This window comes from Triturus cristatus, chromosome 1_2 (genome assembly GCF_964204655.1).
Source record: "Triturus cristatus chromosome 1_2, aTriCri1.1, whole genome shotgun sequence".
Taxonomy (NCBI): domain Eukaryota; kingdom Metazoa; phylum Chordata; class Amphibia; order Caudata; family Salamandridae; genus Triturus; species Triturus cristatus.
In genome coordinates, this window is record NC_140580.1 from 755,870,855 (window position 1) to 755,896,985 (window position 26,131).

Consider the following 26,131-nt stretch of genomic DNA (forward strand, 5'->3'; position numbering starts at 1 on the left):
TCTGGGGCTCATAAGGTATTCTCTCACCTCGACTATTTTCTACTACCCACTACGGAGGCCGCCAGGATAGCGAAAATACACATCCTGGCTAGTGGCCAATTTGACCATTCGCCAGTCACACTAACCTTATGGCACGGACCTCAGACACCCCGAACCGCCTGGCACTTCAATACATGGCTGCATAAGGAGCCTGCTGCCAGAGACCATTTTGGGGTGGAAATTGACACTTATCTCTCACACAATAAAGACACAGCCTGTTTCACAGGAACACTGTAGGAGGTGCTCAAAGCCACCATACAAGGAGTCATTCTCTGCTACAGCACAGGTAAAAGGAAGAAAGGCCTCCGGATGATGGTGGACCGGAAAGTACATCTACATCAGAGCCGGACTGGGAACCTGAAGCAGCGCTGGCAGTTTTGTTGCACCAGCCCCTGGCGGTAGGGGCTGGAGTTGGGGGTGAGGGGAGGGTCAACTTTCGAGGTATCACCACTCATCAGCCAGGATAGCTTGAATCCAGTGGCATGGTGAGCACGGGTCCCATGTCTGGGCATACCGTCCTATTTGGGGTTACCCTAAGCGGGTGAGCAAAAAAACATTGGATTTAGGCCACGATCTCAAACTAGGGGTGAGTGGTTGACATTGTTCAGCATTGCGTGCATCAATTGTTTATTTTGCATTTGTCCTCCGAAGTGGGACATAAGCACCCAGAGTGCTTATGTTACGTGGCCCCTGGCGATTGACATTTCTTGTGAGAGGATATGGGGTTCTGCTTTCCTCTACTGCAAATTCTAAACTGACACCACCTCTTTCTTGGGCTGGAGCCCACTTTGGTCACTCTGAGCACGTCCATGTGACAAAGGAAAGCACTCACTTGCACTTTGACATCAAAGCCTACCTCAGCGGCTTCCCGCTCCGCACGTCACTAGAGAGTCCTAAACTTCCCTCTCTCAAAGGACTGATGCAGCACTGAAACCTTTTGGAGCAGTGATGGCTGGTGGGCCCCCCTCCCTCCTAGGCACTCCTGTGACGCAGCATGCAGACATAACAGGGACATTAAAGAGGACTGGAACTGGGTAATCAATAACTCCGGCCCAGCACACCACACCCTCTTCCCTGGTGACATATAGGAACAAGTGAGGGATCGACATTAGCGCCATTTAGAAATGTGGGCGGGGTGATAATGATGTCTCACAGGATTATGTTAAAGATTCCACACCCACGTATGGAATGTATGAAGTAGGCGTGACCTGAAGAAAAAGAGGCCTGTAGAGATGTGAGGGCTATAAGTGACAAACAAGGAGGCAAACAATAAACCAGTGTTCATTTTAGTTGTTGTAATGTGGTATTTGTCCCAGTAGTGCCCCCCCCCCGTGATCCATCGAGTTTTTATATTATTGGTGTATCTGAGTTGGGGCTCTTTGCTGAGGCGTAGAGGGCTACCAAGGCAGACAAAACATCCAACATGCATCACTTAGTCAGCAAAACATTAAAAACTATTTAGTAACACAAACACGAACCATCTATACTTGCCATGCACACAACTACTGTAGAATAGAGAAAACAGAAATAGACCCTTGTGCAAAGGCGAGACCTATTGACTTTGCTAATGCTTGTTGTTTTAGTCTCTGATCTCGCAAAAAGATATCCTCTGTAGGCTTTCCTTACTCTAGTATGGTATTCATGCCTCCACTTAGACTCACAGATAAGCGTCACTAACCCCATCTTACCTCGGCTGTCCCTGTGACCTTGAAGGGACTCTCTCTAGGTGATGTTGGCTGGACGCAGGGTAGCCGAGTTTTTGTTTCATTTGGAGACTGCTGGGTGAGGATGGCTTTCCCAATATAGTTTAAGCTGAGCTACTCGCTCTCACTGAGTGTGCTTCGATTATGTCCGGCCCAGCAAAAGGAATGACATTTTGCGCAGCAAAGACATCAAAGAAGCCATCTCATATGTTTTGTCGACTGCTTCACAGATGAGGGGAATTCGCCCAATTCAAGGTTCTTTTGTGGTACAGGAAAATTGAGTAACCATCACCAGCCAGCTCAATGAGCGTGTCTAATGCCTGTTATTTGAAGTTATCAGTATGTGTGTAGCTACTTCTACCACTAAAACTGCCCCAGCACTTTCCTAATATGAGCTCCCCTTTTGTACAGTTTTGGAATTCCTATTTATCATTTATGCATGGTTCTTTGGTTGTGTATCACTTCTACAGATTTGTTATATTGTCAGTCTTATGTGTATGGATGGGTGTGCGGAAGGATTTGCCATTTTTCGAAAGGGCTGGGTGGTTGGTTGTTCATGGCCCAGACTCTGCAGATTGTTGTCTCTACACAGCTTTGCATGGCCAGTACATAGCTATGATGTGATGTTGTGCCCATGACGGTGTTGAATGTTTAGGTTAACTCTTTCTGAATGGTCCTACAGTGTATATCATGGTTGTTAAGGGGACTATTGTTGAAATGGCAGTCCATTGGCATCTGTATTGCTTTTGCATTAGCGTGATGATCCTGAAGAGCAACAAGAAAGAGCAGCTGCATGACGGGATTGTAGTCCAGGAATGTTTCGGTCTGAAACCCAGTATAGATTCTGAAGAGAGAAAACAGACAATGGATGATCTTGCAATTGTGGAAATAATTTACGCGGCAGTAACATTTGTGAAGTCTGTAGGTGGCTGCTGTGTACAGTGGCGGCTGCCTCTGAACAGGGGTGGTGTGAAAAAAATTCACTTACCTGTGAACGCCGCCGCTTCTCCTCCGTCCTCTTCTCTCAGCACTGGCAGCAGACACGTAACGGAATCACCCAGGCTCCTAGCCTATCCCAGCCAATCATGACACTGCTTGTGTACCGTGTCCATTTTTGGGTGGGATTTTGTTTGGAGATTTAAGAAATGCTAGTCCTGGCACAGTCAAGCACTGCAAAACTATGACTCTGTAAAAGGAATTAACAATGTGCAGCACACCAGTGTATCCTTGATGGAGAATTAACTGTAAAGAGGCCTTTATTTTATTGAGAGGCAACTTAATTTGACACAGTGTTGCTAATTGTTTTAACATGGAAAGTTATGTTTAAGGTTCCTTCCCCTGACTGTGTGTTTAGGGTATCTTGTAATTTTTAGATGTGACCCTCTTGTTGGGCTACAGGTAAAATGAAATATTCTAGATGTTTTCTTACACATACATAACGACTTACCTGCTTTTCTTTGTAAAGTACAAGTATCCCAAAATATATATCCGCAGCATGGAAAGTAAAAGTTAAATGCTTAACTCGGCTTATATTGAAGGCCTGCACCCCACTCTAAAAACTGTTTAAGTACCACGAATTTTTACACAGAGCCATACAGAAGTGATTGATTGGATCTTTCGTGATGAAATCAAAAAGGTTTTAATCATCTCTAATGATGCAGTGCGCGTTCACGCCACAGAGCAAAATACCACTTAAAAGTTGGCGCCAATGTAGCCAGTTTAGAATTCGAGGCCGAGAGAGGAAGTGCAGCAGGGGCTGCTGTGGCGCGAGGACGGATGCGATGTCTCTCCGAACATAGGCCAATGCTGATTATAATGATATGCACCGGTCCTGAAAACGCGGCTCGTCACCTCACATTTTACCCCGTGACGCACGTTGGTTGACTCGCGCTCACGATACCTGTGAATACCCGAGAAGAGGTGTGTACACCTCCGCTTGGAGCACCAGAGGGCGGCCGCGTTCCTTTTCCTTTGTGAGGCCGGCAGGCCGCAGTAATAAGAGCAAGGGAACTAGTGAAGCTCTCTGGAAAGAAACATCGAAGCCACAAATAGGTGCACAGGTTCCTGCTTTAAGTTTCATTTAACTTTCGCAGAATCAAAGAATGTTCCAGAGAACAAGTTGTCAAGGCGTGATGGGGCAGGGATGCATTCCTTGCTCAAGGAGCTGGAAAATCCTTCGAAGATCCAAGAAGGCACCTCACCTCACCAGACTTCTTCTAATCCTCCTCACTGCTGTAACCGGCAGACAGTGGGCATGTTTTCACTTGTGCGGAGGCTGGTGCTGGTGCAGCTGCACAAGCGTTGTGCTCATACACTGCTCTCCAGTGACAGCTGAGGGAGAACCCTTCCCAGACGTGCGAGTGACCGCAGTTTATTTTGAAAGCATGAAACATAAACCTCACATTTCTGTGGTCACCTGTGGTCATCTGTACGTCCCTTGATTTCCGCACTGCATCACATCTATAAACTTATCACACGGATGCATTGCTCTTTACTCTCCTTACAGCACTTCAGCACAGTGACGGCCTCCCTTTGGTGCCTAGTGCTTGCGGCCTCCAAGCTACCCGTGCTACCGCCAATTTGTGTGGGTGGCCGTCAGGCCCGGCCCGGGCTGCTGATGTCGTGACTGCCTGTTGCTGACCCCGTGCTGGCCCCTCGCCTGCTCCCTCAGTGCCTCTGCCGAAAGGCATCCCAAAGACACTGTTTTGCGGCTCGTCAACCTAGGCTAGTGTGCTGTCATGTCTATTTTTTTGTGCTGTTTCTGCCAGTGGTTTCCCGACCTCTGGCAGCTCCCCCCTTTCTCCCCTTTTCCGTATAGAAACCCTAGCTGCTCCAGCGCCCCTATTGAGTTGAGTATGAACGTATCCATCCCTATCCCTGACAGGTGAACTCCGTCTGCCTCGTAATACCCAGCGGTGTCCAGATTGATGAGGCCGCGCCTCACCAACCCCCACCCGTTACCCCTGCAGACTTTTGCCATAGAGATGTTCAGCTTCCTTCTGGACCTTCCCAGTGCTGCGTGGTCATGTGCGCCACGCCATTCGTGCCATGCTATGACCTCAGACCATATGACGTCCGCCGAGCGTACCAGCCTAGCCACTTCTGTTAACCCAGATATTATTATTATTATTATTATGAATTAAATTTATATGGCGCACAGCTACCATAGACAGGGTTTCCCGGCGCAAGTGTGTCCACAACTGTAGACTAAGTAACTGGGCTGATTACTGAGTGAAGAGCCAGGTTTTAAGGTCTCGTCGAAACTTGAGGTAAGAAGATTCATCTTTCATGAAGTTAGGGAGGGAGTTCCAAAGTCTAGGTCCAAGACACGCAAAGGAACGCCCACCCATTCTGGTCAATTTGAATCTAGGAAGTACTAGGTTACCTAGAGTGGAAGAACGTAAAGCTCGGGGAGGAGCATAAGGGCGAATAAGTTCCTGCAAGTATGCCGGAGATGAACCTTGCTTGATTTTGAAAATGTGACATAAGGTCTTAAATTTGATACGGCTTTCGATGCGAAGCCAGTGCAGATTACGGAGAAAAGGAGAGATGGAGGTTTTTCTAGGAACGTGGCAAAGAAGGCGTGCGGCAGAATTTTGAACCCCCTGGAGCTTATTCAAAAGTTCCTTACTGCCTCCCAGATAAAGTACATTGCCGTAGTCCGGGCGAGAGATATCAAGAGCCTGGACTCCAAAGATGTTTATGTTTGCCCAGAATGATGACCTCAGTTTTGTCCCCGTTCAATTAAAAAAAATTGGCATGCATCCACTCCGATACTTGACGTAGCCCACTCTGCAGAGAAGATACAGGAGCATCTTTAGAAGAAGATAAAGAAAAAATTATTTGTGTGTCATCGGCGTAGGAGTACAAGGAGAGGCCAGCATCCTCTACGATGGCCGCAAGGGGTCTCACATAGATGTTAAAGAGCAATGGGTTCTGAGTGGACCCCTGGGGAACTCCATACGCAGATGAACGGGAAGTGGATGAAGAACCGGAGGAGAAGACCTGGAAAGTGCGATCACTGAGAAAAGAGGTCAGCCACAAAAGGGCTGACCATCATACCTAGTGAGTCTTTCCTACCTAGGGTTGCCAGATCATTCGCCCCCCCCCGAGATGTACTATGACCATGTCTGCCCTCTCTTCCCTCTCTAATTCCTCCTGAAGGACGCCAGCAGTTGTGCCTATCGCATGCCTGACTGTCCAAGCCACCTCACCTCTGTGTTTCGCAGCCATATACCCTTGTCTTAGAATGTTGTTTGTCGAAATGTCGTCATATGTGTTACTTATATGTACCCTTCCATAAAATTTTGCAGCCCTGAAGAAGTCCCAAGTTGGACGAAACGCGTTGGCTGCTTTGGCTGTTTTTATTGCATTTATAAACAAATGAACAATAAAGAAGAATTTTTGTAAAGAAAAGACACCGAGGACATGGACTAATTTTAAAATATACTTTATTCTTGGAGGTGGTGCACCTTTTGCTGTTTGTTTATGTATGCTCCAGAGGCTGGAACAGTACTGTGCTGGCGGGTGCTAATCAAGAGTGCACACCTAGGGTGAATTTGAAATATCACCAACTAACATGATGGGGTAATAAGAAATCCGGTGCTGTCCTAGAGGGATACCGCTAGCCTTGTTTCTTAGTGTATATACCCTTGTATTGTTTGCACCCCTCGGCCCACCTCTGAGCCCTTGCAACGTAAGAATGTCCCAGGATCTACACTCTGCACCCGCCTCCACATGTCCCTGGATATCTTTGCGCCTTCTTGGGCACCAGTGCGTTCTCCACCAACATCATTAGCTCCGCTCCACCAGGCCCCAGATCTGTTCGGGCATGGGCGTCATGGCCTGCTCCGCCTGTGGTGCCAACTCACGGAATCTCTGCCATTGAAAACGGGACACAGCATCAGCTGTGGCATTCTGTCAACCAGGTACGTGCCTTGCTTTTATTGCTGTATTCTTACTCAGCTGGCAACTGGCCAGGTGTCTTAGCAGCCTCACTACTCTTGGATATTTTGCGGTCACCAAATTCACTGCCTGTACCATTGCATGGTTGTCTACCCACAGCATAATGTGCTTGTTGGTGAGTTTTGTTTTGCAAATCATGAATGCCACATTGCTGGGGAAGAGCTCTAGCAGGGTGATGTTTTTTGTGACCCCCTCTTTGTGCCACATGTCCAGGCAGTGCACAGTATCGCCCCAAAGCCTTCGCTACCAGCAGTGTCTGTGAATAGTTCAAGCTGCTTGGCTGTCACCCATGGCTCGTGCCACATCAATGTACCATTGAATTTAGCTAGAAAGAAGTCCCACTGCCCCAGGTCTTCCTTCACTCCCTGTGGGAGACACACCCTGTGGTGCTTTTTTGCCAAACTCGTTGTTAACCATGCAAGGCGCCGTGCAAAAGGCCTTCCTGCCGGGATAACCCGGTTGCCTAAGTTGAGTTTACCTAGGAGCTGCTGGATCTCCCCCAGTGTAGCCTTCTTTTTATTTAACAGTCTCTGTACTATCTCACGCATCTCCCTTACTTTGCCTGCAGGGAGCCTGCACACCCCTTCTTCAGTATCCAGCTCAATTCCCAGAAAGGCTAGCTTCGTGCTTGGCACCTCGGTCTTCTCCGCTAGTGGAACACCTACGACTTGTGTTAACTCAATGAAGCATTCTGACAGGCCTGCGCAATCCGGTGTACCTGGCTTCCCCATAAACATAAAGTTGTTCAGATAGTGTATTCCTCCCTCCCCAACCCCCGAGTGATACGACCCTACCTCCCACTCGAGGTAACTGCAGAAGGACTCAAAGTATGCGTAAGAGATGACGCACCCCAAGGGCAAGCATTTGTCGAAATAGTATGAGTTATCCAACTGGAACCCAAGCAGGTGATAGCTGTCGGGGTGAACTGGTAAGAGTCGGAACGCTGTTTCAATGTCTGTTTTTGCCTGCAGCGCTCCTTTTCCCATTGTTCTGATTATATCCACTGCCTCGTACACTGTGGCCTAGGATACTGAACAGCTCCCTTGATCCAGCCAGTCATTGACTGACTCGCCCTGTGGGTATGAAAAGTGATGGATCAGACAACATTTCCTTCCTCTTTATTAGATACAGATACAAGGCCCAGGGGGGGAGACTACAGCATTCTCAAACGGCGGTTCTATAAATGGACCTGCTATTGTGCCTAAGGTGAGCTCCTTCTCCCCTTTTTGCCTAGCGTCTTCTGGGTTCTCGCTAACTGACTTCAAATTGCGGCTCAGGCAGCTGACCAGTAGGCCCTGATAAGGAATTTGGAACCCCGCTGTGAACCCCTTTGCCAATAATCGTCCCCCTTTCCGGTTGGGATTCTCAACAATACGGCTTCCTTGACCTTGCCCCCCTTCTTATCCCTTTTGCCCTCGCCAGCACCCCTAGGTGATTGGTAGGTTTGAACTCTGCCGGCCAATCGCCTTCCCCCTCCTTCTTGGTGCCGGGCTCTTTTTGCCGGCATTTCCGTGGCTTGTGAGGCTCCGCCCCCTGGAGACGTTCCTCGCTGACCTCCTTAGTGTCAGGCTTCGCCTTCCCGGCCAGCTCCATGATTACTTGTAGAGGTGGGCAGCCCTCACATTGACGGGGAGACCCAAGTCAGGGGTCTGACTGGGCACTAAGGGTCAACGAGCTAGCCAGGGTTAAAGTTGAGGGGCCCCCTAAAGTCGAGCGGGCTATGTAAATTAGATCATGGCTTAAACATGTAAACTAAAATGCTATGCTTCCCATAAATGATAACCAACTGGTATTTTTTCCCTTTCTGAGCTTTGTGTTATTCATCCAGATGTAACACAACTGTCATACACCGAAAACAAGTCAGGACTATTGACTGTAAGACATGTAATCTATTCTGAGCACCTTTTTGACAGGCAGTGCCTCCAGCCTCAACTCCATAGCTTTCAATTGTGTCTCGTTACAACCATCTGGATGCTACTTAGATCGAAGTATGCACCATACAAGAGCAATATGCAGCCAAAAACATAAAAATGAAAAAATAATGGAACAACGTCCTGATCAAAGGAAACCCTTTTTGGGAATGAAAGACTAAGTAAAGCATATGAAATATAACCAGGAACGACATGGATTACTATAATGTTTTTACACCTATTGTTCAGAAATCGAGAAGTGTTTTTGCCTGTAAAGCTAAGGGCATGAATACAGGCCCCGAAAGGGACGTGTTTCAGTGCCTCTTTAATTACTACCCAGTCTGAGACCCAGAGGTACCCAGTCCACTTTAAAGCCATTTAAAATGCTGCGCAACGCAGATATAAATGTCCAGGTCTACCAAAAATTCAAGCAACTTTCAAATGAGCGAGTTCAAGATACGTTTGCATAACAGAAACCTATTGCATTTGATTTAAAAGAGTATAATGTTGAGTCAAATTAAGAAATTAGGCCATCACATGTACACATGGCTACTGACCTGAAGGAAAGAGGAAGACGAGGAAGGCAGGCTGTTGGTAAGCAGGCTGGCAAAGACGCTAGTCTGCTGCCACTAGCAGGCTGGCAACAGTGTTGCCAGATTTTTAGACCCGTCCCAAACCCAAAGCCGCTCAAATATAAGCCCAAAATAAGCCCAATCAGACCAGTTTCAGCCCAAAAACCAGCCCAAATTAGCAAGTCTCCAATTATGCACAAATTGTCATCAGAAACAATTTTAACGACAAATATACATTCTATTCAATATACAGATGGTGGGAGGGTGTTAACTGGGCACCTGCCTTAATGCTATAAATTTTTAAGACCAGTTCTCACTGCGACTTCTAAGAGCCCCTGCAGCTCCACTCTGCCTATTGCTTAAAGACTCAGCCCCCCCCCCCGAAATCAGCTCCAGTTCGAGCGGCAAACAGTGTGCAGCAGTGCGCGCCCTGGCATCAGCAACGTGGTGAAGCACGGAGTGTCAGATCCATGCCAGGACAGTGGTAAACAGACGCACGTGGTGCTGCCAGCAGGTGCGTGCGAGGATGGGTGGCCCCTGCACGACCGTTTTCTAAGCTGGGCTGGCCTACGAACAACCGATGTGGTCAGTTTTGGTTTGGGTGTTAAAACACTCTCTTTACCTACGTCAACTTCCTGGCATCTATCAATATCCATCACTTCCTACAAATAGGGTGACCAACTGGCATGGTTGCAAATTCAGGACGGTGAGTGTAAAAATTCAGGACAAAGGGTCAAAATTCAGGACAAAAATTCAGGACGGGAGGTCAAAATTCAGGACAAAACTTCGGGACAAAAGGTATGTTTTACAGACACATCAAAGGAGGTCGCGTAATAGTGTATAAGTAATTCCATCTATATCCAAACATTCATCCATTTGAAAACGTACGTATCTTTCCATCCATCATTTCACTCATCCATCCCTCCATCCACACTTTCACTCATCCATTCATCCACCCTTTCACCCTATCCAGCCGTACACTCATCCATCCACTCTTCCACCCAACCATCTACTCATCCATCCAGCCATTTATCCACTCACCCATCCAGCCATCCTTTCAATTACTCATCCCTCCACCCAGTTACTCATCCTCCCTTTCTCTCTTCATTGACCCTTTCACTTAGACATCCTTCCTTTCTTCGATCCACCCATACTTCAACTCATCCACTCATGAATCCATCCATTGACCCTATCACTCATCCATCCACCCATTCACTCACCGATCAGCCACCCTTTCACTCATCCATCCATCCTTTCGCTCTTTATCCATCTATTCACCCTTCCATTCATCCATTCACCCTTTCACTAATCCATCCAGCCATCCACACATCCCTTCACTTACTCACTCGCCCACCTTTTCCTCTTAATTATAAGCTGAGCCTTTGTCTTCAGAGTTGCAGACAGAAGAGGCCCATCAAGAATTTCGCTCTTGCTGTCTTCCTAAAGCAAGAGATGGGGTGGGGGAGGGTTCACTATGCACCTGCACATAGGCAATCTGAAAAAGTGGAAGTCATGAGTCATGCATGATGCACAGTGCCAGGCCATGAGGTGATTGTGACATGGTGTTTCCAGGGCTTTAAGCGGGATGAAAAAACTGGGGGTCTCTCCAAGGGGCGTGTCTGATGTAATTAATGGCGTTGCTTAAAACAACTAAGCTAAAAATCTGTGCTTGGCTTTGTGTATCGCCGGACTGGTATTTTGCCTCTTCTGTCATTGCATCCAGATATATATCAAAACAAGTAACGTTACACCTACAACAAGCCAGAACCATTTGCTTTGTTAATGGTTGTTAGTTTCATGAAATAAAAATGCAGCAACCATGGCTGAATTGAATATAATATTGAAACTGCACTTTTCTAAAATGATGAGACGGAAAGAATTCCCTGCCCCAATCTCCACTCTGTCTATTGCTTAAAGACTCAGCACCCCCCTCGAAATTTTTTCTTACAACCCCCCCCCCCCCCGAAATTTGGCTCTAGTTGCGCCTCTGACTCACTCACCTGAGGTCGGGGCGGGCGTCGAAGTCCGGACTCAGCAACTGCGGGCGCCGCCAGGCAGCCTGCTGCTGTGCTGCGTGACTCCAGGCTGTGCTGTCGACTGGTGGTGGGCTCACTGGGCTGGCTAGCCTGCGCTGCGCAGAGAGCGCTGCCTGCGGGCACCACCCGCCGCTGCCTGTGGCCTGGGTGACCACCAGTGGACCACAGTGGGCGGCGGCAGCAGGGACACCACGTGCGTCCGACTCCAGTCGGACTCCTCATGATGATGATGATGCGTCCTGGCGTCCACCGTTGAGCCGAGCCGAAAGTAAGAGCTCCGTCAGGTCACGCACCGTGACGTACGCACGCAGTCCCAGCATTATAGAGAACCGCAGGGGCTGGCCAAAAAATTATACCCAGGGCCGTCATTGGTAGCGTTTTCGCGCGCTACTGGATTGACGGCCCTGGGGGACCCCCACATTGGCCCGCACACACACAAGTTGACAACAACAAAGCTAGGTGACCCCTGCAGCATGCATGTGCAAAATAAGAGTGAGTGCACTGTGCACTGTCTGCGTTACAAGTTGGCGCTTGCCACAGACAGTAACTGCCACCCTAACGTGACGGACTCCTCGTGGTCGACGCCCGCCCAGGCCACAAAATTGCGCACAACCTTTTAAATCTAGCCCAAAAAGTAGCCCCCTGCCAGGCATGGTTTTTACCCGCACAACTGGGAAAAAAGTCGCCCAATTGTGCGGGAAATAGCCCAATCTGGCAACATTGGCCGGCAAAGAAGCTGGTCTGCGAGTAACGAGGAAAGAAGCCGGCTGACCCAATCCATGGGAGGTCCCCTGCTGCAGTCCAAAATGGCAGCAGAGGGTGTTGGCAAAAAGCAGGCTACAGACGGCGTGGTAACAGCAGGCTGCGGGCAGAGATGTCATCCACAAAGGCAGCAGGATTTTTTTTTGAAAGGCCCCGTAAAAGTCAGCTGTGAATGCGCAACAGCTTATGGTTAAAGGACCTTTGCTTCCCGCCAGTGCCAAGCGTGTGACGTCACCAAGGGTCTCAGTAAACACAAATAAGGGCCGCTGGGGAATGCGACGTGAAGCTGATATCGTGCATGCTCCAGTGGCCCTCTTTTGTGTTTACTAACCCTCTTATGTGTTTACTGAGTACCCACTACAAGGTCCGTGGGCTGCCAAAGAAAGGTCTGTCAGGCCTCTTGCGGCACGCGGGCCGTATTCGGAGTACCACGGCTCTAAAGAAACAAAGGAAAGTATTCGGATAATGTGAATGATCTGGCTTCATTTAGGTAGCCAAGTGTTACCTTGGGTTGTGTTGAACTTTACTAAGAATTAAGGACCACAGACATTTAAAATCTTTCAATAGTCACTTTATTCTCAAAGGTCTTTATATGAAAGAAAAACAAATATTGTATTACAGCTGAACACTGGAAACATACTATTACTTTAGAAAGTTTATTCAAAGGTTGCTCTTTCTCATCCTATCAAGTTGGGGAAAGGGTCAATGTTGGTGAATAAACTATCACCAGTGCACACTCTTGTGCACTGGAGTGGCTGGAACGAGCTGTATAAACCCATGCACTGTATTTTCTTTCGTGTATCTGAGTGTCCGGAGACGATGAGCCTGTGTAGTGCAGCCTCAATGCTATCTTGTTATGTAGGAAATAGGCCTCGTAACTCCATTTCAGAGGGAATAAATAGCGGGGGTCCCCCATATACTGACAAATGGAGCCAACGAAGAGCAGAAAAGTTCCCTTGTCCTATAACTACAGAATCATAACTCCTGCCAGGGCTTCATACTCGTTCTAAATATAATGAGTTGCCCACCTAGGCCCAGCACACTGTCCCCAACATTCCATACATCCAGCATTCCACGGCATGCTTAGGGTTAGCTGAGATGGCATCCATCTTGTCTTATCAGGTTCTTCAAGGTTCTTAATATAGACACTGCAAACTTGATTTGACTTGGACAATAACACTTCAGGCTAGAGGAGCTCATGTCCTGACTATTCGTGCCCCAGACCGGATTCTGGGTAGAGCTGGGTTTCGCCCCCTTGCCAAGGCTCCATCTCTCTCGCTTGGGGTTGCACTGGTGATGGATCAGCTATTCATTAAATCCTATTATTTAGGCGAGTAGCATACCTGCCATCCATCATTTCTTTAACTTGAGACGGAACCATTGAACTTATGGAAATGTCCAATCTGCTTGAAGAATCTGTGCTTTACCATATAGCGCTCATGGATCATGCGGGTTCAGACAACATGGGACTGTTGATATGCGAAAGGATGGATTTTAAGGTGGTTACCAATGTGTTGGGAATTTCATGGTGTGCTTCGATGTTCAAGCCCATGCTGTGGTGGCCCGGGGTCTGTGATGTTACTTGACTGCTTGAATTGTAAGTGTTCAGGAAGAATTATAAACAATATACTTGTTTCACAATCTGTAATGTCTGAAATGACTGGTTTATTGTACAAATTAATCCAGCTTTCTGCAGACCCATTGTAGAGGTAGTATCTTTAGGTTTGTGTTGTGTAGAGCTCTTCTCTATGTGAAAGAGCTGTGATCAAGGGCGCTGGTGACAGTAATGATCCTACCCTGGAGTCAGCCCGTCCTCTCTTTTGGCCAGATTTTCAAAGCATTGTATGCCATGGGCATTATCTCAAAAGAGTATGGTATGGGGCGGAGATACTCTGCAGGAGAAGTCATCCCACGTTACCCTTTTCCACTTTGAGTGTTTTACCCTCTCCATCTTTGCTATGGAAAGAATACTGGATTCAGGAGCTCTGAGACCTCAACAGAACCACCGCCTCCATGTGCTGGTGAGCCGGTAAAGCCCGGGTATCCTGAAACCCAACCCGGATTTATTTGTTTTTCTTCTGCTTCCGCTTCTTCTTCGTCTGTTTGTTCTGGGTTTTGTTCTTGCTTTCCTTCGTCCTCAGCCTTTTCCTCTTTATGCATTCATTTTTCTTACTTTCATCCCGTTTAATCCTGTAGAGAAATTAAGTCAGATTACTTCCCAGTTCAAGTTTGGTTTCAAACTTTGGCGGGCATTCACTTCCATGGACTTTCCAAACACTCACATAGACTACATTGGGTTATTACCCCTGCAGATCTTAACATCTCTTAAAGTGTTACACTAAAGTCCCAATCCTGAAGTCTCACACAAGTGGGTTCTTGAATTTTAAGGTCTCTACTCGGAAGATGAGCAACAAGCTCCTGAAATGGGCTGGTACTCTGAAGTATGCCGGGGTCTGGGACTTTAATTGTACATTCCCCATGATGGAAAGTCTCTATAGGAATACCTTAAGATCAAATTTCTGATTGGCGGATGGTTTCCCCCAATCCTGGGGGACAGGTGAGGAGGGTGGTGTACACTGGCCATCCTGCCTTCTACTGTAACCACCTAGGTGCCAATGCACAATGTAAAGATAGGCCTGAAGTTTAAGTCTAGACCTGAAGTCGAAGTCTAGGCTTTAGGTCTATACTTCGACTTAAGTTCTAAACTTGGACTTCAGGCCTAAGTTTACCTTTGTGAATTGAGCCCTGAGAGTAGAAACTTTGCCCGGGACAGTAGGATTTGGCAATGGGGGCAATATAGAGGCACTGGTGCCAGGAGCTTCACTGGTGCTAGCTCATGGGAGGCGGGCGTTAGTTGCCAAGAGCCAGTGAACATCCTGTTGGGAGTGGGCCATTAGGGGAACGGTCGGACCAATGAAATAATCTGTTGTGCCAGGGTGTGGAGTCTGTCATGATTTACGGTGTGCTAAATTTGACAGTAATCTGGGGACGGGTTTGCTGGAGGAGGAACAATCTGTCTTTGGTTCCTATGAGGGCAGATCAGGAGATTACCCAAGAAACTGATGCTTCTAAAACAGGGGTGTTCATGGCAGGTCCAGGAGGGTCAGAAGTTCAGGATGTAAATATAAGATACATTTGCATGAAATTAATCTAAATGGATTTAATTTACATAATCTGTGGTTATCATGAAATTGTGGAATGGATCCATTCTTCTTCCGACATGTTGCCCCTCCCCCACCATATTTTGAAAGATCAGTACGGCCAACTTAGTGTTGGTACCATACCATGCATGTCTGACAAAAGGTCAGCTGGTATGTGACCTTCTGGACATTTACACCAATCACTTTTCCTCAGTCCCCAATCAGAGTACTTAGCTGCCTTGCTCATAACCCATGGACAGTCAGTCCTTGCAAACTGTGGTCATCCTATAACTGGATGTAGGGGCGTTTCCCCATCAGAGGGACTTTATATTGTCTGTCTGAGACTTGTGCAAAGATAATATCTCCATGAAAACAAAACTGTCCCAGCAGCACCCTGGGTTCGAAACCAGAAGTAGGCCCACCCTACCCAGCCCATCAGAGCTCCATGCAGTCAACAGGAGGCACAGCCATTCGTAGCGCAGTCCCTGTGGGAGGCAGGCCTCCCCTCGCCAATCCCTGACACTGTCCCCTATACGAGATGAGACTTGCCTCTTCCAGCAGGAGAGCAGCTGCTTCCCTTGCTTCTTGAAAGGGTCCAGGCAGTGCAAGAGTGGCCTGTTCCTGCCTTTTAAATGCAATCTGGAAGAGAAAACCAAAGAATGTTAACACCGACCATTCCTTGGGAGTGTAGGTGAGTTGTGAGCTGTAAGTGGAAGTGTGTGCGTGTTTGTGGCTGTTTGTTGATCCAGTGTATGTGCAAAGGTGTGTTTAACGATTGGCACATTATAATAAATTCACCACCAAAACTAAGCATTTTTGGTGCTAGTCGCAGTGTGGTCCTCGCTTCAACCGTGAAAGGCTGATTCAGGATGCTGGCATTCAAACCTGTGTTTATTTTCCTGACAGACTCTTGCGCTCTTCGAACACGCACTTGGTTTCCACCCCCAGATTTAGTCTGAAAAGGAAGGAGGGCAGCTCCTTGGCTTATTTGGCTGCGAGGTCCTGGAACTCTCTTCCACTTGATCTGCATAGCCTTCGGAATTCCACTCAGTTTAGGAAAAAACTCAAAACTTTCCTATTCAACTGAGTAGGTTTTTACTGGTGCCACTGTCTCTTTTCCTTGTTTTGTTTCTCTTGGACTCGCGCCGGGACACTCTTCCGGGTAGCCGTGCACGCTACAAATCAGTGATAACATAACATATATGGTTAAATTGAGACCCCCTTCGAGGGATTCATCAGCTCACTGAGCCACCAGTTCCATTATAGGCCAGTGTGTGAGTACACAATCATTTAGCTATTTACGTCTGGCTTATGAGTGCACCTGTCACCCGCCCTAATGTGATCAACATAAAAATCAACGTTAAGGAGTTCTACAGAGAAGGACTTTGGCTCCGCCTACATGCTGGTGGACAGGAGGAGATGTTTTGATTGGGCAGAGGTTGTGTGCTTCCACAAAAAGTACTTGCCCTCCAGGAGTTGTAATCATTTGTTTATTAAATTGCATGAGCCAGAGTGCTTTTTCAAGTCCAGTATTGTCTTACAACAGAGTATGAACTTCAGGTCAATGTCACTACAATGCTATATTGCTCCTAAATAATTATGGTGTTTTTTCTTCTCTGGAAGCAGTACCTTTCTGCCATCAACTTAAGAGACACCTTACCATGGCACTCCTTGAGAAAATAGCGTTTCATTCTTTCTAATTCCCAATTTCAAGATCTATGGTCTGGAGAGACGTGCTTTAAACTCCTCTGCGCCCGAAATGTAATTCTTAATTTTAATTCATTGTTTAATTTTCATAAATTACATTACTAATATATTTAGTTTACTTCAAACGTAATATTTGTATGTATTAAATTAATGTACTTATTTAATATGTAGTATTTTTACTTTACACTACCCTGAATCCTACAAACTCCATACTTTCCCTTAATGTTACCAATCCTTAAACCCTGAAAAACCCTAACTACCCCATAATATTACCTTACACGAACCCTAAAAACTCATACTATCTACCAATACCTATCCCTTAATTCTAAAAACTCCTTACTAACCCTTAATGCTACCCTTCCCAGAACCCTAAAAGCCCTTAGTATCGCTTAACGCTCCCCTTCTCTGAACCGTAAAAATCCTTACTATCCATTGATGGTACCGTTCCCTGAACCGTAAAAAACATCACTATCCCTGAAAGCTACCTGTCACTAAACTGTAAAAAAATCCTTACTACTCCTTAGAGTTACCATGCCTGAACTCTAAAAACTAAAAAAACCTTCCTTCTCAATACTACCCTTCGCCGAACCCTAATCCAATCCTCACCACCCTTAACACTATTCCCTGACATTAAAAACCCTTATTACCCTTTAAAGCTACCCTTCCATGAACCCTAAAAAACTTTCAACGCTACCCTTCCCCGCAGCCTACAAACCAGTTAATGCTACTTTTCCCTGAAGCCTATAAAATCCTTACAAAATCCTTACTTTATCCTAATGAGACCCATCTCTGAACCCTTAAAATCCCTTACTACCCCTGATGCCTACCCTTCCGTCCACCCTACGAGTCCTTAACTATTCCTTAATGCCACCTTGCCTGAACTCTAAAAACTCTTTACCAACCTACTCTTCCCTGAACCCTAAATGCTTTCCCCTTAATGCTACCCTTCCCTGATCCCTACAAACCTTGTAACACTACCATTCCTGAACCCTAAAAATCTCTATCTAACCCTTAACACTACCCGTCCTTGAACCCTAAAAACTCATTACGACCACGTAATGCTACCTTTTCCTGAACAACTTAACAACTCCATATTACCCCTTAACGCTACCCTTTCCTGAACCCTATGAGTTCTTTGCTACCCCTTCACACAACACTTCCTTGACTCTTAAAAAAACCTTACTATCCTTAAATACTACACTAACCTAACTTACTAACTTTAGGATTTTTCTCAGTTTAGGAGTAGTAAATTTAGGAGTCCTAACTTTACTGCTCCTAAACTGAGAAAAATCCTAACTTTAAAACTTTCGGTATTCACAGAAGGCATTTAGGAGTCCTAAAGTTAAGAGTCCTAACTTTACTACTCCTAAACTGAGAAAAATCCTAACTTTAAGACTTTCGGTATTCAAGAAGGCATTTAGGAGTCCTAAAGTTAGGAGTCCTAATTTCTGCGAATACCGAAATGGGCAAGTGCCTTCTGTGAATACCAAAATGAGTAAGTTCCTTTTGTGAATACCAAAATGGTAGTAAGTTTAGGATTTTGTCTTAAGTTAGTTCTGTGAATCGGGCCCCTTGTTATTTCTATCACCACCTGCTTCCCGCACCTATTAAGGGCACCAGTATCAGGAATTATGGGCGGAGTTACCAGTGATATCAGTAACATTGTTTAAGGCCCGTAGTGGCATCAAGCAAGACGGAAAAGCTTATATGTCTGAAGAGCTACAAGAACGCTTTTTAGGGCATCTGTGGAAGAACTTTACAGACTACGTTATGCTGTTTAAGTACAGTTGAGCGTTGCTGCATTTCCAAGCGGTACAAATGAGCATTGCCCCACTAATGGCGTCATTTGCAGAATGTTGGATGTTTTTCTGTTAAGCAACCAGTCTATAATAGCAGTACGACAACCAGTTATCATGACATTACATTTAAAGATAAATGTGCAAGCATGATTTCTGTCTTTTCCCACAATTATCAGTGTTAAATTAGCACCAGCTTGTCACTTATGCCCTGGTACTAATAACCATGGAATGCGATACTTTTCTCATAATATAAAAATAGTGTTAAATGCCCTAAAAATCACTTTAGATGCATTTCACAGAATTTTTTTTACAGTTTCCCACATATTGTGAATGACTCCCGTAGTATGTTGTAATTGACAAAATACATCAAATATTAGTTCATGACAGTTCTACGTTGTTCCTAATAATAGCCTCTCTAGGTAAGGTAAACATACCTTTTTAGGTCTGGCTTGATAGTCCAGCTGTGTGGGTGACCTATTTTTAGCAGTTCTTCAAAATATGCACAGAGTGGGCTTTGGTTCCACCCACACGAGCATTACTCTCTCATCTCACGCTATCAGCTGCCAATGTATCATTCCGACTGCCAGGAAGTTCTTTCATTAGCCTGCATGAAGAGTGTTCTGAAAAATAAACTAAAACTATGCCGTCCTCAGCAGTTGGTTCTTTTATGCATTCTCTACTGAGATCAATTTTCCTACTTTTTTCCTGCATTGGCAAAGTCAGTAGGACAGGCTTTAGTGTGATAACATTTAAGCTTTCCATACATGCAAAGAAAATGAAACAAGGCGGTACTAAGGAAAGACTACTAAGCCTATTGACCAATGCACAGCCACAGTGGACAATGACACAAGCCAATGAAAAATATGGGCGGAGAGTGGGTGCAGCTTCAAGTCTCTACCTGAATACAGCATGCCTCGCAGAGCAGCGCATGCACTGCCCAGGCGTGACCTAAAAGCAGACACACAGAGAAAAGTTAATTTCCTCCCATATGCCTTGTCTGTCTTCGTGGCTCTTCCAGCACGTGACACATGCCCATAGGCCATGTTTCTGATGAAGCTGCAAATTCAACAATTTATATATTTTCAAATTTCCCTGGTGACTGCCCATGGATACACCAAAAAGCATGTTCACGGAAAAAGGTCGGAAGCTCTGCAAAGTAAAGGTTAACAGAAGAAAGCCACCCTGCAGCTCTTTGTTATTCGACTTTCCCTGTAGTGACACGGACCATAACCAGCTTCATGGACACCCCATCATTCTCGGTTTATTAAAATATTCGGTTCCAAGGTAACTTTTTTCACTGGCTCAAACCTCGCAGCCCTGTCTGAACACATGCACTGGTGAATAGTTCTAACTTTCACATATGTGGTGCTGAAAAGAGCCATGGAGACATCCCGTCCTGTTTTAAGTCGAAGCCTACCAGACAGCAGAGCTGCTGCTTGCAAAGACATATTGGTGATATGCTCTAGGACAGTTGGCCTAGGAATGCATGCCCCCCATTGCTTAACATTGTCTTTCTCTTTTGTCAATTACAGTTGCTTGCTTTCTGTTCACTGGGCCTATTTGTTTTATCCCCTCCAACATGTTGTTGGCCTTCCCGTGGATCAGAGCCTTTTTATGACCTCTCTGAATGTCTCCTTCAGTTCTTCCATGAGTGCTTGCTTTCCGGGAACTTTTTTTGTTTTCTTTTTCTTCAAGTACTCCATGAGAGTGCAAGTTTTATACAGCTGTCTTCCTTGTAGGCTTCTCTATCACCCCCCACCCCAACCCATGTCACTCTCAGGCACAGAGTGCTTCTGCCCAACCTCTCCTCCACTACCATCTCGCCTGTGCGCTTCTGTGTTTTTTTAATGTAAAGTGCAACCTCCGCCCAAGAGCATTGGAGTGCTTTATATGAGCACCAGTTCCTTTACACAAGGTCACATTAACTTATTAAGCGAGGGAGATTATGTGAAGTGCCCAAGATCACAGGATGATGAGCGAAGCTGGACTTGAACCTGGTTACCTAGTTCCAAAGTTGGCATCCCTGACAGTAGAACCACATCATTTGCTTAAGCAGCTCATGTCCTTCTTTGTCCGTTATGTAAATAAATGATTCACTAGTCTTTCCTGGGCACTCGGAGACAAACAGCCAGGCCCGGTTCTAGAGGGTGGGCCGGGTGGGCCAGGCCCACCCAAACATGAGCCTTGACCCTCGCAGTGAATCTGCCACCGATGTACAACAACAATAAAAACTGTTCAGATAACTGGTGATTTACGAACCTGCTGCAGAGCAACCATTTGTCTGTTGGTAGTTTTTAAATGTAGATAAACTGAATTATATGGGAATAGCTCAGTGGGTTACTACATCTGTCACAGATATCGTTGTGTTACTTGCAGTTCAGAAGTTACTATCCTAACATAGGACAGTGACTTATGAACTGTCATCAAAGAGCTGCATACAAAATTCGCTTTTTTGTGTTATGATATAGGTAGAACTTCTCCATTCTTTCATTATTCTAATGTTGCTAAAAAGTGTTTGTTTGGGCAGTTATACATTTTTATCAGTAAAGCCAACCCCCAACCACCGGAGTACTCTTTAAATCATGAGTTTGTGCTTCTCCAGACCAAACCCCCGTAAAATATATTGCCCACCAGTATGGATGACGTGATTTCTACACCTTGTAATCCTCATTGGCTTATGTGACATTCCCCGTAGACTGATTTATTGTCTCTGTATAATGTGTGCTGTTATGTAAAGTACTGTGACACCCTACCAGTAGCGGCCCGTGGAGGGAGTGCCGTGGTGTAGGGCGGGGGGTAGTAAACTCCGGCACACGGCCGACCGGAGTAATGTAAACAAATAAAATGAATTTCATTGCGCGAGCTGAAACGCATTTGGTGTTTCATCGCGCGCAACGGAATTCGTTTTATTTATTTATTTGTTTACACTACTCCGGTCGGCCGTGAGCCGGAGTTTACTACCCCTGCCCCACCCCACTGCTCTGCGGCACTCCCTCCACGGGCCGCTACTGCACACTACACTCATATGAGTAGCGCTATACAACAAATGGAATGGATATGAGAGAGGGGCAACGGAGAGATGAGGGGCACTAGTGGCGGGTGGCAGTGAGGGAATCCGAGGAAGAGGTCATGGGGTGGGGGGGAGCTACGGAGAGATGAGGGGCACTAGTGGAGGGTGGCAGTGAGGAAATCCGAGGAGGAGGTCACGGGGGGGGGGGGACTACAGAGACGTGAGGGGCACTAGTGGAGAGTGGCAGTGAGGGAAGCAGAGGAGGAGGTCACGGGGTGGAGGGGAACTACAGAGAGCTGAGGGGTACTGGTGGAGGGTGGCAGTGAGGGAATCTGAGGAGGAGGTCACGGGGTGGGGGGACTGCAGAGAGATGAGGGGCACTGGTGGAGGGTGGCAGTGAGGAAATATGAGGAGGAGGTCACAAGGTGGGGGGAAACTACAGAGAGATGAGGGGCACTGGTGGAGGGTGGCAGTGAGGAAATCCGAGGAGGAAGTCATGGGTGGGGGGCTATAGAGAAATGAGGGGCACTAGTGGAGGATGGCAGTGAGGGAAGCCGATGAGGTTATGGGTTGGGGGGAACTACAGAGAGATGAGGGGCACTGGTGGAGGGTGGCAGTTAGGGAATCCGAGGAGGTGGTCATGGGGTGGGGGGGGAATACTGAGAGATGAGGGGCACTGGTGGAGGGTGGCAGTGAGGGAATCCAATGAGGGGGTCATGGGTTGTGGGGGAACTACAGAGAGATGAGGGGCACTGGTGGAGGGTGGCAGTGAGGAAATCCGAGGAGGAGGTCCTGGGGTGGGGGGCTATGGAGAAATGAGGGGCACTAGTGGAGGGTGGCAGTGAGGAAATCCGAGGAGGAAGTCATGGGTGGGGGGCTATAGAGAAATGAGGGGCACTAGTGGAGGATGGCAGTGAGGGAAGCCGATGAGGTTATGGGTTGGGGGGAACTACAGAGAGATGAGGGGCACTGGTGGAGGGTGGCAGTTAGGGAATCCGAGGAGGTGGTCATGGGGTGGGGGGGGAATACTGAGAGATGAGGGGCACTGGTGGAGGGTGGCAGTGAGGGAATCCAATGAGGGGGTCATGGGTTGTGGGGGAACTACAGAGAGATGAGGGGCACTGGTGGAGGGTGGCAGTGAGGAAATCCGAGGAGGAGGTCCTGGGGTGGGGGGCTATGGAGAAATGAGGGGCACTAGTGGAGGGTGGCAGTGAGGGAATCCGTTGAGGGGGTCATGGGGTGAGGGGAACTACAGAGAGAGGAGGGGCACTGGTGGAGGGTGGCAGTTAGGGAATCTGAAGAGGAGGCCATGGGGTGTGGGGGAGGTACAGAGAGATGAGGGGCACTGGTAGAGGGTGGTAGTTAGGTAGTCTGAGGAGGAGGCCATGAGAGGGAGTGGCTATGGAGAGATGAAGTGCACTGTTGGAGGGTGGTAATTAAGTTATCTACAGAGAAAGAGGTAAAAAAAAGAGATCAAAAAGACTTTTGCACCAGCACTAAAGCCGGCCCTGTCATGGCCTTTCTGTTTCCGTTTATTTAATTAACAGTCAGGTGATTAGGACAACTGTGGATCATACTTTAACATGCATGCTAATTACATATCCTGCTATATTCAATGTTTCACGTTTGAAGGTGATTTTACTATTGTTTTTTATGGGGAATAATAAAAGTGGAACTGAATGGTGGCTGATATGGTGCTGGGGCCCAAGGTCAGCTGTGAGATAAGGTGTAATGGAGAGGGGTGGTAGAAAAGTGGATAATCAAGCCTGTAAGGGATTGCGCTGCAGAGTCCGGGGTCAGGTGGAGGTAGTAATGAAGAGGGTTTCTCCCTGTAGGCTCGCACAGAGGGAGCCCGAGTAGTGTCACTTGCTTGATACTCGCACGTTAGAAATCTCCTCTTCCCATCAAAGGGACATTACATGGAACAAAAGCACTTTTTGAGAGTGATGACATTTAGAAAGAGACTTGGAAAAGAGTGTGTTTTACTGTGCTTTGTAAGACTAAGGAGGAGAGATAAAGGAGGGCCCAGAAGCAGGCCTGGCTAGATATATAAGCGATAAATCGGGCCAGCAGTGGCCCACCCGAATGTACCCTTGACCCACCCAAATAAAAATTCCTGGAGCCGGGCCTGCAAACAGCCGACCCTGTTTCTTTGTCTCTTTTTGTTACTGCCCGACAGTGGCATAACACAACCTCCAGCACTCCAGCTGGGGGGGGGGGGCCTCCAAGCTCCACATACCTTGCAGGGGGGCCCCCTCAAGTTTTGTTATGACAGTGCTGCCTGAGTCCACTGCTCATCTCTCAGTGAAGCCCTGGACAGGTCATCTCCCATCGAATTCTGTAAGCTTCCAAATTCAAACTCATCGCCCGAGGGTAGCGCCCTGGGGCACCGGCAGACTGTTGATGTAATTCAAGATAATAAAATCTGCAAGTGCATCTGGTAAAGTGCAAGCCAAGCAGCAGCATACCTGCCGACATGAAGAACAATCTCAGTGTGAGATGAGGTGGGTCCTTGAAGGGGGCAGGGCCTCGTGCCGTGAAGTACTTAAGGGAGGTACTTTTGAACCCCACCCCCAAGCCCCCTCCTCCGAAAAAAAAAAAAAAAAGCTTGTTGAGGCTGGTGCCAATGTCCTGAGGTGTTTTCACACCTGTTAATGGACTTGGGCAGTTCAATGCCTCGGAAAACGAGGTGGAAAACCACTACTTACAGTGTTTTAAGCTCATTTTCCCTGCCACTGTCTGATATCGGCTCCTCACCAGGTGGCCCCTTGTGAGTGAGGGGTATGCAGCAGAGTAGTGACTATAGCTCTTGCTAAGAGTAATCTCACAGCTGGCTCTGGAGAGGTAAATGTATTACTGCAGCTTGCTTTATTCTAGTGGGGTGTTAATGGAATGATAAAGTGGCTGTGGGAAGAGAAGAACATTTGTTTTCTTAAGCTGGTTTGGAGCCCCCAAAGAATGCTAGGTCTGTGTTCACCTTATGTATCCGACTGCTCTCTGATCCTCATATCCTTTGCAATTCAGCACTCCGAAGTGATTTAGGTGTCGCTTGGTGCAAGAGAAATGTTCTGATAAAATACATAATGACTTAATTGCATTTGTGATCTTTTGTGCATTACAGGCACGAAAAGAGATGTTATGGCAGTACTTCCATCTGATTTTCTTTTTCTTTAATGAAAATGTTTGAAAAGGTTGTTGAGTAAAAACAATGATCATCTTCTCACAATTGCCCGCATTATTGCAAGTGCAGTTAAGGGCTCACAGAGACTCCAATGTTGATCGCTCTTTAATTCAGAATTTGTTGGTTGATTTAGGATTTTCACCCACAACCCCAGTGCTTCATTTATAAAACCTAATAAGTGCCAGCGCTTTCGTCAGGAGGCCACTGCAGCTTGCACCACACATGGCCCCTGCCATGCTGCTAATGAGAGTAACAAAACAACTACTAATGATCACACTCCTACCAGTGTGACAATTCAGACTATTTCAGGCCCCCAAAGCTCTATGACTAGTGTGGGAGGCAGGTAATTTTTAGGGTATATTGAAGTAGTAATTAACTTTTGTTGTGGTAATCGCTAAATTAGCCAGACAGTACCACCTTGTTATTGACGGTCACAAGCGTCAGTGTTGACAATTAAGTGTTGGTGGGGAGTACCGGAAACCACCGGCTCAAATTAAGCACTGCACAACCCAAATCTTCATAATCTGACAAGGTCCTTTTATTTCCTGTTTACTACCAGGAAAAAACAAAAAAGGTGGTAGGAACAGTTCCAAACATATTTTCTCATGCATTCATTTTAGGTAGCATACTATACCAATTCTTTAGAGCTGGCCTTTGCCATTACCGAAGGAGATCTTCCATATGGAAATCATGCATGCCCCTTCCATCTCACCCCTCACATAATACAGCCTAGCCCTTGGTTCTTCAGTAAGAGATCACAATCAACTAATTCATGGTATGTTTTGTCCTCATTGGGCCCTATAGGTATGGTACAGGAGGCTCTGTGCCTTTTTTTTGGGCATACCCTCCCCAGTAAAGGAGATTCACTAGGACAGCAAAACATTAATGGGTGGAAATAGGCCTATGCATATCCAAAGAAACTTCCTACCCCACTACAGGTGTCATGGGGCATCATTCAGTTCTGTTGTGTTTTTGGCTCTTGTGTGCCAATTCTGAAAGGAACCAACCATGTAAGTATGGATAGAAAATCAGGAAGTCAACCATCTGACTCTTGGAGTCACTTCTGTGGTCCTGGTTTCAAGGCCAGCAGGTCCAACAGGGCAGTTCTTCTTCTGAATCTCCATAGGTCCAGATGTGTTCTGGTTTCAGGTTCTGAGAGGGCCATTTATGTACTCCGTACCAGCTGGTGTGTGGGGGATATCACCTTTGTCTAACCCTAAATTGGTTCTAGTCAGTTCTTCCATTTTCCCTGGCCTTGGTTCCAGTCTGTCTAGGGAAAGAACAGTAGACATGCCCAGGCGTGGGCT

General features: G+C 46.8%; 2 protein-coding genes across 7 annotated transcripts in view; one reads left to right on the forward strand and one right to left on the reverse strand.

Annotated features, from left to right (window-relative positions):
- The window catches only part of RASSF4 (Ras association domain family member 4), a 420,812-nt gene that overhangs the window by 214,995 nt on the left and 179,686 nt on the right, over window positions 1-26,131 (forward strand). The gene's annotated exons all lie outside the window — the stretch shown is intronic.
- LOC146867954 (uncharacterized) overlaps window positions 12,543-26,131 on the reverse strand; it is a 35,124-nt gene continuing 21,535 nt past the window's right edge. The window contains exons 3-4 of the mRNA XM_085608694.1: window positions 15,677-15,766; window positions 12,543-14,177 (exon numbers count right to left, since the gene is read on the reverse strand). Coding sequence (XP_085464820.1) covers window positions 14,051-14,177; window positions 15,677-15,766 — 217 coding nt within the window. The 3' untranslated portion in view covers window positions 12,543-14,050. The remainder of the gene's footprint in view (window positions 14,178-15,676; window positions 15,767-26,131) is intronic.